Source organism: Polistes dominula, unplaced genomic scaffold (genome assembly GCF_049000335.1).
Source record: "Polistes dominula isolate Pdom_NZ unplaced genomic scaffold, Pdom_raw_medaka contig_16, whole genome shotgun sequence".
NCBI lineage: Eukaryota > Metazoa > Arthropoda > Insecta > Hymenoptera > Vespidae > Polistes > Polistes dominula.
In genome coordinates, this window is record NW_028301040.1 from 2,799,009 (window position 1) to 2,812,088 (window position 13,080).

Sequence of the window (13,080 nt, forward strand, 5' to 3'; positions counted from 1 at the left end):
CATAAATAATGTAATAAATATATGTAACGAATTAATATCTGTAATTTATCTAATTTGTAAACAATTAGATTACATGTAAATACGATTTTGTTTGCAAGAGTGGAAAAGTTAAACGTGTATTATCTTACGGAATTTTACTTTGCTTAAACTTTTACCAATGTAAATTTATAAAAAAAAAAAAAAAAAAAAAAAAAAAATCGGTAAGTTTCGACATAAATAATAATACACAAATTATAAAAGATAACGTATTTTCTTGCTTACCTCAAAGTACTTCTTTTAATAAAAGAATGTTTTTATTTTTAAAGAATTTTTCGCATCCACGAGTATACAAAAATAATTAGTGTCGAATGAAATATATATCTTTTTATTTAAAAAAAAAAAAAACAAACAAAGGAAATATAACGAAATTTAAGAAGCCCTCAAATTATTCAAATTTAAAGTTTAATATTACCATCAAACACGAGATACATATATCGAATACATTTATCTTATTAATCAACAACTTTTGTATTACGACTTAGTTAGTGTTATTTCGACCTTTACCAATCGATTGTTTATTAAATGTCGAAAGTTTGATGATCGCCTCTTGAAAGTAGCTTATGAAAGATTGAAACGTAGAATAAATCATTTTCTCTTGTGTAAATGTGAGTAATCAAAAAGAAAAAAAAATGTTTATTAGCAAAATAAAAAATAATGAGATATTTTACATTACGGATAATATCAAACGTGAAAAATATAGTAACGAAAAATGTAAAATTACAAAAAAAATTCAAGATAACATTTAAACAATAGAAAATGTATACAACACATGATCACTCTTCAAAAAGAAAGTTCAATTTTTGAATTTCATCTTCGGAATAGGATGTGTCGGTTTCGTTTTCAGATTGGAAATCCGCATCATATGTGTCATCAAATAATGAATTTGTTTGAGATATCGAAGAATTATCGCTTTCGAAATAATTAATGTCGCTACAGTTACTGCTGCCTGTACTTAGGTACTCATCATTGGATGATGCATTTATTAAAAAAATATTTGAATCCTCGCTCCTGTTTAAGTTTCTACTCTCGTTCACTTAAAAAAAAAAAAAAAAAAAAAAAACAGAAAAAATAGAAAAATCATAATGCAAAATTACAAGAAATCAATCATTAAAAAAAAGCTAATGTAATTGTACAAGAAAAAAAACATATCAAATATTTGTAATTACATTTGTAGATTTTATTTTTATTATGAATAAAAACATATTTTACTCTACGATTTTAATTTGTGTGATCATAAAAACTGTTGCATTTTTCTAAATACTTTATCAACTGTAACAAAACTATAAATGCTATTTTCTAAAATAAAAATTCAAGTAAAAATAGAAAAAGAGATTATTGTTTACGTGATTCAGGGATAGGAGGCGCGTGGGTGTTAGACTGTTTAATACGATTGGAAAATTCGTAGAAAAATGAATAGAATAAAAATGGATAGACAAAGATAAAGTGATGCAAAGAAATTACTTTCTTTTACGTAAATGCTGATTACGTAAAAATTGTTAGTATTATTACAAGACGTGAAGAAAGAAAGAGAGAGAGAGAGAGAGAGAGAAAGAGAGACAGCAGAGAAAGAAAGAAATGAGAAGGAAAAGAAAAAATAATAAAGAGGTGTGACTAGATTGTATCACATCTTATTGTAAATTTATCATAGTCCTTTTTGTTTCTTTATAATCTTCTATTTTTCGTTACTATGAACTTATGAACAACAATGTTAAAATGATTCTCTTTTGTATCACAACCAGGAGTAAACCGGTCGAGTTATCGATTTCCGTTTACTTATTAACGTCATGGTTTTACCTACGCTTCATCAACGTCACGTTTGTTCTTAGAATGTTTATATCGTTTCAAGATATTGCACATTTAGACTTTTAGAAATGATTTGAATATTTTAACGAAAAACTCCTAATATTTTTCTTCGGATAAGATTGGAAAAGATCAGGTAAATTTTGGTTTTGGTATTTGATTATGAACTTTCTGTTAGTAAGGTAAAATTTAGGAATCATGTAAAAAGTATAAATCCAATGTTCAGAATAGTACGTAAACTAAAAAGGTTCTACCCTTAAGATCTAGAAACAATATTTGGCTAATTAATAATTTTTCTATTTTAATAGAATTATGTATGTTTACACTTATCTATTAAGATCTACAATAATTTAATTATATTTACTTACAGTCGATATCGCACTCAGAGTCCATCGAGAGATCAGAAAGGATATCTATGAGGACTGATTCAGATTGACTAATTTGCGACGAATCACTTTCATAATCAGATAAAGCATCATCGTCCATAAGTGAATTTTCATAAGGTGAAATCCTTCCTTTTGCGTTAGGAGTATTGTTTTTATCCGATACCGAATACAATGTTTCCATCAAATGTTGTTCATCTTGATCAGGATTAGCCATTTTCGATGATTTCGCACGTTTAAAGATGATTTCTAAGAAAAGTTAAGGAAAATTGTTGATTTCGAAGAATATCTTTGGCAAGTTGCAAAAGTTTTGTCTTGTGTCAAGAGAGAGAGAGAGAGAGAAAGAGATGGAAAGGGAATGTGGGAAAGAGATAGAGATAATGAATTGCTCTTCGTCGGTCGAAGGAAAAACAAATTTTCGGACGCTTTTAAAGCGCTTTTTCGGTGCTTTTGATCGCACATAGTATACGCACCGATAGTTGTAATTCTTATTTTATTAGGCCACCTCAACTGAAAATAGATATGGTAAAAATATACTAATTTTCGCGAAATCATTCTAAAGTTTCTACGGACAAGAAATTGCTATTGCCTCTAGTAAATTATCGTAAATATACCAATGTATGTGTGCTTATTTTAAGTTTACCGAACGTACGTTACATACGTCAGCGATTTTCTTGTTATCACTTCCTCGCGTGTTCAGAAATCAGACGTAGAATGAGAAAGTAGAGAAACCCCCTCCCCCCCCCAAAAAAAAAAATAAGGAAAAGACAGAAATGCAATTCAATTCGATTAATATTCGATTCAACGAATGATTGACGTATAAAATATCCAAAAGAAAATGTTTTGTCGATTCTTAATATGATTATTGAGATTAAAATTGTAAACGGATAACACTGTGACAATTAAATACTTTAAAGTATGCACGTTCGTTTGTATTCTATACACATATACACACTGACCGGACAAATTATACAGTTGAAATTTTGTTTTGATTTGAAACAACGTTTGTTTGGATTTTTTTTTACGATATGTCGATCGATACGCTTTACGAGTTTACGTAAAGTGGAGTTCTGGAGTATTTTTTTTTGTAAACTTTTCGAATACTAACTTCACATTATACAGAGTGAATTTTTTATATTTGATTCATAGGATTTTAGTGGATTGCTTACTTGATGCTAAAAATTGTTATGCTTTTTATTATTTTATTAGAATATTAAAACTATGTGTTTTTAAATTGGATACTTTAAAAAGCATTATTATTTTGGTACTAATCATCTAAAAAGGTTATATTTCATATATGAGAAAAGGTTATTGGAGAGTTGGGAAAAGGTCATTTTCTCAAATGTTCAAAGTTGGGACAAAAATTATTAAAAACTAGGAAAAGGTTATTGAGAATGACGACGGTGGTCTTTAGCATTGATTAAATATATTTAAAGGAAAGGATGTTATTATGGCCACCTGCTGGTAATTCGGCCTACTCGTAATTTCCATATTATGAAAAAAATATCCTCCAATGTCATTTGCTACGTCAACTAGCTATTCATAATAATAAGCACAAACAATATAAAATTTCGCATGAAAAAAGCTTTTGGGTTCACCCTAAAAAAAAAAAAAAAAAAAAAAGATTTAAAGAAATATAAGGTGTTTGATATTATTTTTGAAAAAAAAAAAGAATGCGCAGATTTCATATTTATTATTAGATATCTAATTTATGGTTGAAAATTGAAGATATTTTAAACTTAATGTCAGTTTATATATTATCAATTTTCTATAATGAAAAATAATATGACCCTCATATAAAGTTACTAAAGAGAATAAATTTCCATTTCTTAAAAGTAATTACAATTTATAAACAGATTTAGCGAGAAATATAATACTATTAGCAATTATATAATACGATACTATTTTATTCTTTGACTTTATTGATTACTTTAATTCGAAGTTAAATAATTATAAAAATAAAAAGGCTTTCTGGTCCGTTTAATAATAATAGAATTGAACGTTTGTATTAAAAACGTCGATGGGATAAATTAAAAATTTTCAACGTTCTATCTTTTATCTGATAAAAAACATTAAGGAAAATATATTCGTCAGTAGTAAAGTCGGACGAATTTGGAAGAAAATCGATTTCTATAAATGTAAAATGGCGTTCCTGTGAATTACTATTATAGAACGTTGGCGTTTGTTATAGAATTAGCATTTGCACAAATTTCTCTAATATCGAATCGTTCTCTTTTTAGATTTAAATCAGTATGGTTATCAAAAGCTCGTAATCAAAGACGATACGAATATCTTTCGATATAAGTCAAATCTTTCCGGTAAATAATAATAGTTTCTCTAATAAGTAGGAAATAACTCTAAGATAATTCAATTGGCGATTAATGATCTCGGAAAAAAACTGAAAATAGAAAATTGAAAAAGAGTAAAGCACAAATCTTTCCAATATATTATTCGTTCATATTATTATGATCGACGGGAAATAAAATATTATTCGTCTTATTTTATTTTTCCTTTTTTTTTCTTTTTTGTTAACAAAAATGTGTATGACGTCAAAAGTTGCGAAATATTTTCTAAATTTAATAACAGCCCGGAAGAAACTTGGGAAAAATGCTATTCGTTCGATTTATTTATACGACAATTTCTTTTTATTTTTTTTTATTTTTTTTTATTTTTCTTCCTGAGAGTTGGGGAAGTCTCTTTGAAAGATTTGAAATCGGCGCGGTTGAACGGGTCGGTGTATGGCACGTGGGTTTGTGCGAAAAAGTGAGAAAGAGAGAGAGTATGAAAAAGATGGATGCCTAACATGAGAGTTAAAAGATGGTCAACAAAGAAACTGCTTTGACAATCGGACTGACTCGTTGGCAACCTGCCGAGGGGTTTATCGAGAGAGTCACTGTGTCGCTTGCTGCAAACTATGTAGTACAGTGTATACCTACCTATACATGAACATACGTTTACAAACACGTTAAGTATCTATATACCATGTGGTGTATTATTTTCACACTAAACTGTATAATATTCGATAATAATAAAAAAGAAATAATACTAATATAAACTCATGAAATATTTTATTATCAATTTCGTACAAAACGAAAAGAAAAGATCTTAAAAAAAATTATAAATAACTAGATTTTTCCGTATAAAAAAAGAAAAAACAAAAGTCGGTTACAATGACCGTTAATAATAAACACAATTTATTTCGAACAGTTAAATATTACCAACGTTTTAACGACGAAGAATCAAAGAAAAAAAAAGAACAAAAAAAAATCACTTATATTTCTAATTTTAGGATATCTCTGTTTTTATAACTTCGTAATAAAAATCCTTTATGATCCTATCTTTGTGTAATATTTTTTTTATTCGTATAAATCAAGTTGAATGGAACGTTAATTTTTATATGGCCTTTTTTTTTTTTTAATGGCACCGACACGAATTTGTTATTATTTGTTAAATATTATATCGAAATATTATTATAAATAAAAGTAATCGTATGATCCGATGATCACCGTGATATTTAATGTATTAAGTATGATCAAAATGAAACACCTTGTACGTAATATTATTTGATATCCCATAGAGATCATAAAGAAAGAAAGAGAAAAGAAAGGGGGAGGAAGAGATGGTGGTGACGATGGTACATCGACTTGTTCTCTCAGTTAGAACAAGTTCATAAACCATATAGAATGAACTATGTTTCTATTAATAAACGTGGAACCTGTTCGGCAAGTTCGCCTAACGATGTGATGTGCTTTTGCCCGATCTAAAATCGTTCCTTCTTTCACGCCAGATGGATAGATACATATGTATTTCCAGAAATAATCGTTTAAATAACGATCCTAGAATGAGATTAAAGCGAATCCCTGATATTTGCACTTTCGGCAAATACAATTTGGGAAGGTTCAACACGAACGCGTTCGCGGATCGATCAAAAGTGAATTATTCATTTTTCCATTTATTTTCTCAATTACCTCTAGTTAAATAATTTCATTCGTTTGTAATACTTTGCATAAATTATTTCTCCTATGTATTTTATACGTTTATTTATACAATCTATGATCGCGCGAACACACTGTCTCATCTCTTACATAATACTTAAATTAAGTAAAAAAAAAAAAAAGAAATAAAAAAATTAATTACAAACACTTGTAATCGTCATATTTTTTTATTGATTAATTTTATTAGAAATGAATTTATCCTTGAGAAAAGAATACTTTACTTGCGTCGTTCTATTGCCAAGTTCATCGCGCCTACACATCCAATGTTTTCTGTTTGTTATTTTCTTTCTCTCTCTCTCTCTCTCTCTCTTTTTTCCTTTTATTTTTCTCACTTGTGTTCTTTATCTTTACGCTTGCATGAAACGAACATAGAAGATTACAATGAAATATATTGACGTTTCTTCCTTCAGGCTCTACTATGTATGTGATGTAACCAACTAGCGTGAATAGAAGGACGAGGACGGTATGTACATATGCACAAATGCACTATGCATATACATGTGCATTATATACCTTATGAAGGATATAATAATGACGTCATTGATGTCTACTAGAGATTCGTTCAATGCCGAGGGTAGGTCGATAATTTGCATAGGCGCCGCTGTCTATAGGCATCGAAATGGAAAAATGTTGGAAAAAAAGAAGGTGGAAAAAAAATAGGGTTGGGTGACGTCATCCTTTCGATACGACAATACCATATATCAACGAGAGTGACGTCATCTTATTCCATTCTTCCCTAACATCGAAAAGATCGACAGAACAAAGTTGTTTTCTCTTACCCTCAAGGGATCTTTTCGTGCACAAATGTTAACATGAACTTTCGCTTTTCTTAACTCAACCCCCATATATTTTATATTGAATTTCGAGAGGGAAGGATAATTTCATAGGCACGCGATGACGCGAATAAAATCCGAACCTATCCGTTCAATAAACCTTTCGAACGTCATCGGTCTGACTTTCGACAAATAGACAACCCTAACTTTGCCCATCCAATGCCCCACCCGATCCATTAAATTTATTTCTTTTCGTGAAATAATATTTATTTCATTGGAAACGATCGATTTTCAACGTTGCTATAACTGTGTGTGTGTGTGTGTGTGTGTGTGTGTGTATGTTTGTATTTAATGTTGGTATTAGAATTTTGATCGAATTATTACGCAGATTTCACTACAACGTCATTGAGAATGATGATTAGGCTGTTTTCGAGAGAAAATTATTCCATTGATGTGGACAGTTTTTAAATGCATGTAAGTAAATTGGCAAACTCAATTTAAATATTATCAGATTTATGGGATTTTTAATTAATTTATTAGAAAAATATGAAGAGAAACTTTTGATCTAATTCATTATATTGGTTAATAATTATATAGAAAATAAATTAGATTGAAGATAATAATAAATGAAAAAGAAATTTAACAAGTTCTTAAAATTTTATAAAAATATATTTAGAGATTCATATGTATAAGTATTTTTTTTTTTTTTTTTTATATTAGTCACGAAATAAGACCAATAATTGGTCGACGTACCGTAAACGAAGACCTCAACGATACGTTGATCGATATCATGCTGCTAATTCGGACTTGACTGATTTTATATTTAGTCTCGACTAGTTGAAAATAGAAAAATATTTTAGTATTCTCTATCGGTTTGATGAACGAACTAGTGTAGAAGATACGATACCAATTTTAATCTATCCAGGGACCATCTTTCCAATCTACAAACTCGAATTACTATTTTTGTTTATAACTTTCTTTTTATTATAGAACAAAAGTTCACATAAATATTTTTTTCAAGTAATATAGCAACCCAATTTTAATTAACTTTTGTCTCGAAACTTTATTACTATCTTTTACAATTTCTATTTTTGGTTATAACATTAATCAAAAACAACAAGCAACAACATTTTTAGTTATCACTTTTACCTTTCAAGGATGCAAATTTGAGTATCAAAATAAAAAATGGTTTACGTATATGCACGTGTTCAAATAATTTTCATTTAGGTGAAATAATTGTATGCTAATCCATGTAATTAGCAACATCGAATGTCTTAAATATATATTTAAAAAAAATATAAATTATTACGAATTATGTTATTTTGAAAGAACACACGAATTTAAAATTAAATTCAATTTGAAAGTTATGAGACAACAAAAATATTCTCGAATTTAAATAATTTTCGTTAGTGATGCCTACCTTTTAAAAAGTTTAACATTTTATTATTAGCGTATCACAGCGAAAGGGTTAAAATGATCACTAAAAAGCTTAGCACGTGAGGACTATAAATTAAAATTTAACTATAGTTAACGATGTATCGTATTGTATTCAATTGGAAAGTCTCTTGAGCACATTTATCAATGTGTTAAAATATCGTACTTACATTTGGTATGCTTCAGTCTCAATAACCTTGACTCGTCTCGTAACACCTTAAAATGCATACACCTGTACGTAATGCAGCATGAAAGACTTTGTTAATAAGCACTCGATTGTAGGTTAATAAACAATAGGATGATAATAATAGTAAAAAAAGAAAAGAAAAGTGAAGAAAAAAAAATGCACGAATTTGCCAATTTGCAATAAGATTAATTTAAATAAATATTTTAACAAATTAACACGTTTTAACAAAATAACGATCAACGTTTTACCAAAGTAAGCGTAATTTCGTCTCGTACGTACGTCTTTTGATATTCGTTGACTATCGATAACTGTTGGAAATAGACGATAATCGAACGTTCTTATTGATTCTTAAGACAAAATAATATATAAAAAATATTATAAGAAACAAAACAAAGGATCTGCTATGTAGTTCTGCTAAACATGAAAACACAAACACATACACACATATGTGCTATTTCTCGAGAACTTTACCAGTACATTTGACAATGTTTGTAAATATAACACACATATATTGCTATTGACGATAAATATACTTAATTTCTCTTAAATATATTACATAGTTATTAGATAGAGATTAGATATAGAGATTGAATTTAATTAATCTCTTCTTCTTTCATTTTCATTATCGATTCAATTAAAATACCAACGAATAGATTATACTTTTCTTTTTCTATCGTCTTTAGCTTGTTAATATTCAATGCTTTGATGTAGATGTAAAATTTTGCAGCTAAAGAATAAGAAGAAGAAAAGAAAAATGATAACACAGTGAGAGAGAACTTAGTTAATTAGAGGTACGTTAATGAAAGTGGTAGCCAATTATGTTCGATAAGTCGTAAGAAAAACGATTTTGGAGAGAATAAATTTGAAAGTTGGGGGAGGAGGTGGAGGTGGTTGAGATGGAACAGAGTAGGGAGAAGGAGGAAATGGGGAGAGACCGCTTGACTCATCAAAATAAAACGTTGATCATGTTGTAAGACCAGTGTTGGTGCTTGTATATATTTGTATACGTATAGACCCATATAAAAGTGTCATCGTGCTATCCACGGAGGATAGTTGGACTCGAAGCTTCGAACGAACATGATCGAGGTAAGAAAATCTCGAATCCTGGATTTTGATCGAAGTCGATGGTGAGATTGGATTTAAAGAAAAAGAAAAAAAGAACAAAGGAAAGGATTTCGATTAACAGTAACAAGTGTATAAAATCTGTGCGTCGCGTTTGTTTGTTTGTTTTTTTTTCTTTCTTTCTTTCTTTATTTTTCGATTATAAGTGAAAAAGAAAAGAAATTAAAAATTGAAATTTTATTTTGAAAATAAATTGGAAAAGATATTTGAGTTCAATGTTATATTCGGTTATATGTTGGTACTTTTTTTATATTTTGTTTTGTTTAGTGAAAGATTAATTCATCGCATTGTTATTTTATCTTTTTGATTTAACAGGGTCAAGTTCGGAAAGAAGATAAATTACAGATTTTATAAAGTATGTTTTAAATGTTCGTAAGTGTCCTATCGCGCGTGGTTGGATTAAAATGATTATTATGAAATATTTATTTCGGTGATAGTTTAAAAAGAAAAATGTCGCGGTGTTAGAATTCGTAAGAAAGTGTCGGTTGGTCGTTGTTTTATTCGGCAAGGGATCTATTTGGGTCAAGTGGAATGGAAGAGAATTTACTTATATATTGTAATAGTCGGCGTGGGTGCGACGCGATTTGAGTTATTTCAAACTTTCTAGATTTCTGTCAAGTTAACGTTTTTCAATAAACATTTAGTATGTATCTACGTATTATTTCATTTGATGAAAGACGAGAAAACAGGTCAGAGAGACAAACATACTATACGTTTTTTTTCCTCCTATATTTTTTTCTCTCTTACTCGCTTCAACGTAATCGTTATTTATATATTTCTTGTCTTTTTTTTTTTGTTTGATGTGAATTTGATTATTTTCTTTTATCATTCACAGATCATTTTATTATTCCTCGGCGTTTATGGAACGCTCGCCATCCCGTACAAACCGCATAGGGAACACGAATTCCGTACGTTGGGCAATGACGCGGTCGATGACACCGAAATTGTCGAAGCTCGTCTTCCCGGTTCGGCGAATTTAAATGAGAAATCTTTACCCCTTTCTCGACTCTACGTTGTTGAACCTGTTAGTTTACCTGGCAATGAAAATTTAGAAGAAAGGGCACAAATACGGGTGGCTTTACCTGGTACGAAAAATTTAGAAGAGAAAGGTATACCCGATTATGTGCTCCAACGAATGGCCAATCCAATAAATCGTCGAATTTCTAGTCATCCTGATTTTGAAGAAATTCCTATTTAATGAATAGAAAAAATACTATCGTTGTTACTTAGTAAGCAGTTAAATTTTTTCGATCCTATATTTGCTTTTTAAAATTTTTAATATTTTTATTTTATTTATGTTTTAGATAAAATTGATTATATAAATCAGAATTATATAGATTTATAAATATTTGTTATAATAAATGTGAAGTCAATGGAACATGACACAAAACACAAAAACGAAACATTTAGCGAATAATTTTATCCTTGTTCCCTACAATGTACGATATTTCTTATTTTATTAAAATATTTAATACAGCTATGTTTTTAAATACTTTTTTAATTGTATGTTAATACGAATATCCGAAAGAAAGAGATGATATATACTGATTTATAATATACAAATATAATATAAGTTTATATTAGTACACTAACAATTACATATAATTATTTCAAATTCGAATTATTATAAATGATATCATATATCATATACTATCAAATATTATTAAAGAATTTCGTATTCTTTGATGGTATTGTACCGTCATCGCGTTAAGTACCTGCTATCGCCCACTGGTGGTTCAGGTACTAACTAAGATGATTCTTTTACACGGAAAGTATTCTTGTAAGCATCTATATTTCTATACTTTTATTTGTGTGATTTGTTTCAGTATACCATGAGAGTTTTGATCGAATGATTGCTACCTTGTGTGCAAATATCAATTTCTGTCTTATCATAAATATGGTTTTATCAACTACCGTCTTTGTATACGGTCGGTAAAAATGTTAATAGTTTGACGAAACGTTAGTAGTAAGGCAGCACTTGCTTAGTAGATACTTTGATTAAGAATTTTACGCGGATTATTTTTGAATCGTCTTTATTATGAAAGTATAAGACTTACAGTCAACACAATTATTCATTTAAAATTGTTTTATAATTAATAGGAATCTAAGGATTTCAATATATTGTGTTTTCTTTTTTATTATTTATCTCTTACAATTTATATACTTTATAATCCAGATTAAAAAAAAAAAAAAAGATGAAAAACTGACAGAGTATAGTTGCATAAATTTATAATAAAATTTTATAGACGCGTTTGAGATGTTAAAGCCAATTCCCCAACGATGAAATTGAATACAAGCAAACGATTAACGACGAAATTATAGGAAGCTTACTCGCATTTCTCTGGCTTAGGGAAGCTTTAAACTGAAATTAATTGAACTTGGAACTCATACGTGTCACACGTATATATATATATATGTACGCGAAAATACACATAAGTTTGATGTACATGGTGCTACTATATCTTATGAGCCGGAAAATGCAGATCGTGAAGTACGAAGGTAATGGATTTTCTCTCTTTTAGAGAGAAACGCGTTTTAATACCCATTCCATTGGTCTCTGTCTTCTCTTTTTGTGCAAGATACTTTTTCTATTTTTTTCTTTTTTTTTCCTCTTGCCATTTCCTTTCTTCTCTATTTCTCTTATTCTTTTACTTTCTCACACTATCTTTTTCTCTTTCTCGAATAACAAAGCCATATACGAATTCATTTTGTTCCTTCGTACAAGGAAATTCGATTAAACGTATTATAATCGATGTATTATCCTTATTCTGTTCGATGGTATTACGTTTGTAACATTTAAAATGATCTTTGAAATTTATTCGAAGGATAATTGAGACTTTTGTTTAAAACGTAACTTTACTTTTTTTTTAGTCTTTTTGATAATTTGATCCAAAATGTCTTTTTTATTTGATCTTGTAATATAAAAAATGTTGTATCAGTTATATTTATCGTTATATCACATTTTGTTTGTCATAGATTAAGACAAATAAGAGAAAAGTATTGCTTATGTGAGATAAAGTAAAAATAAGAAATAATACGTGAGAATCGTGATAATGAAGAGATGCCGTTGTTTTTTTCTCTTTTTTTTTTTTTGCTTTATTGTAAGTACTTTCAATTTGTATACAAAGTACTACAAAGTATTTTGCGTTAGAAATGAGGGTAGTACGCTTGGAATATTCTCAATAGCAATTAACTTAGGACGATTAATTATTGAGATCAGATTACGTAAAACGCCGAACGCGTACTCGTTATACGTATATATTTATATATATATATAAATGTATTTACATATATATACATGACTTTGTATGTGTACGTGTATGTAGTATTACGTGTTTCTCTTTTCA

At 28.9% G+C, this 13,080-nt stretch overlaps 2 protein-coding genes across 5 annotated transcripts; one reads left to right on the forward strand and one right to left on the reverse strand.

Annotated features, from left to right (window-relative positions):
* Positions 1 to 424: 424 nt before the first annotated feature.
* On the reverse strand, positions 425 to 9,438 carry LOC149031798 (uncharacterized). 2 transcript variants are annotated; one of them, XM_089174690.1, is made up of 4 exons: positions 8,860 to 9,438; positions 8,595 to 8,656; positions 2,208 to 2,471; positions 425 to 1,072 (listed from the first exon to the last, which is right to left on the reverse strand). In XM_089174690.1, exons 3-4 carry the CDS (start codon positions 2,437 to 2,439, stop codon positions 813 to 815), a joined length of 492 nt encoding a protein of 163 aa, XP_089030816.1. In that variant the 5' UTR covers positions 2,440 to 2,471; positions 8,595 to 8,656; positions 8,860 to 9,438; the 3' UTR covers positions 425 to 812. The 2 variants fall into 2 exon arrangements, with proteins under 2 accessions (XP_089030816.1, XP_089030815.1); XM_089174689.1 differs by having other exon boundaries at positions 8,891 to 8,915.
* Positions 9,439 to 9,546: 108 nt separating this feature from the next.
* On the forward strand, positions 9,547 to 11,211 carry LOC107064836 (uncharacterized). 3 transcript variants are annotated; one of them, XM_089174692.1, is made up of 3 exons: positions 9,691 to 9,816; positions 10,569 to 10,962; positions 11,038 to 11,211. In XM_089174692.1, exons 1-2 carry the CDS (start codon positions 9,736 to 9,738, stop codon positions 10,929 to 10,931), a joined length of 444 nt encoding a protein of 147 aa, XP_089030818.1. In that variant the 5' UTR covers positions 9,691 to 9,735; the 3' UTR covers positions 10,932 to 10,962; positions 11,038 to 11,211. The 3 variants fall into 3 exon arrangements, with proteins under 3 accessions (XP_015173402.1, XP_089030818.1, XP_089030817.1); XM_015317916.2 differs by having other exon boundaries at positions 9,547 to 9,697; positions 10,569 to 11,211; XM_089174691.1 differs by having other exon boundaries at positions 10,569 to 11,211.
* Positions 11,212 to 13,080: the final 1,869 nt, after the last annotated feature.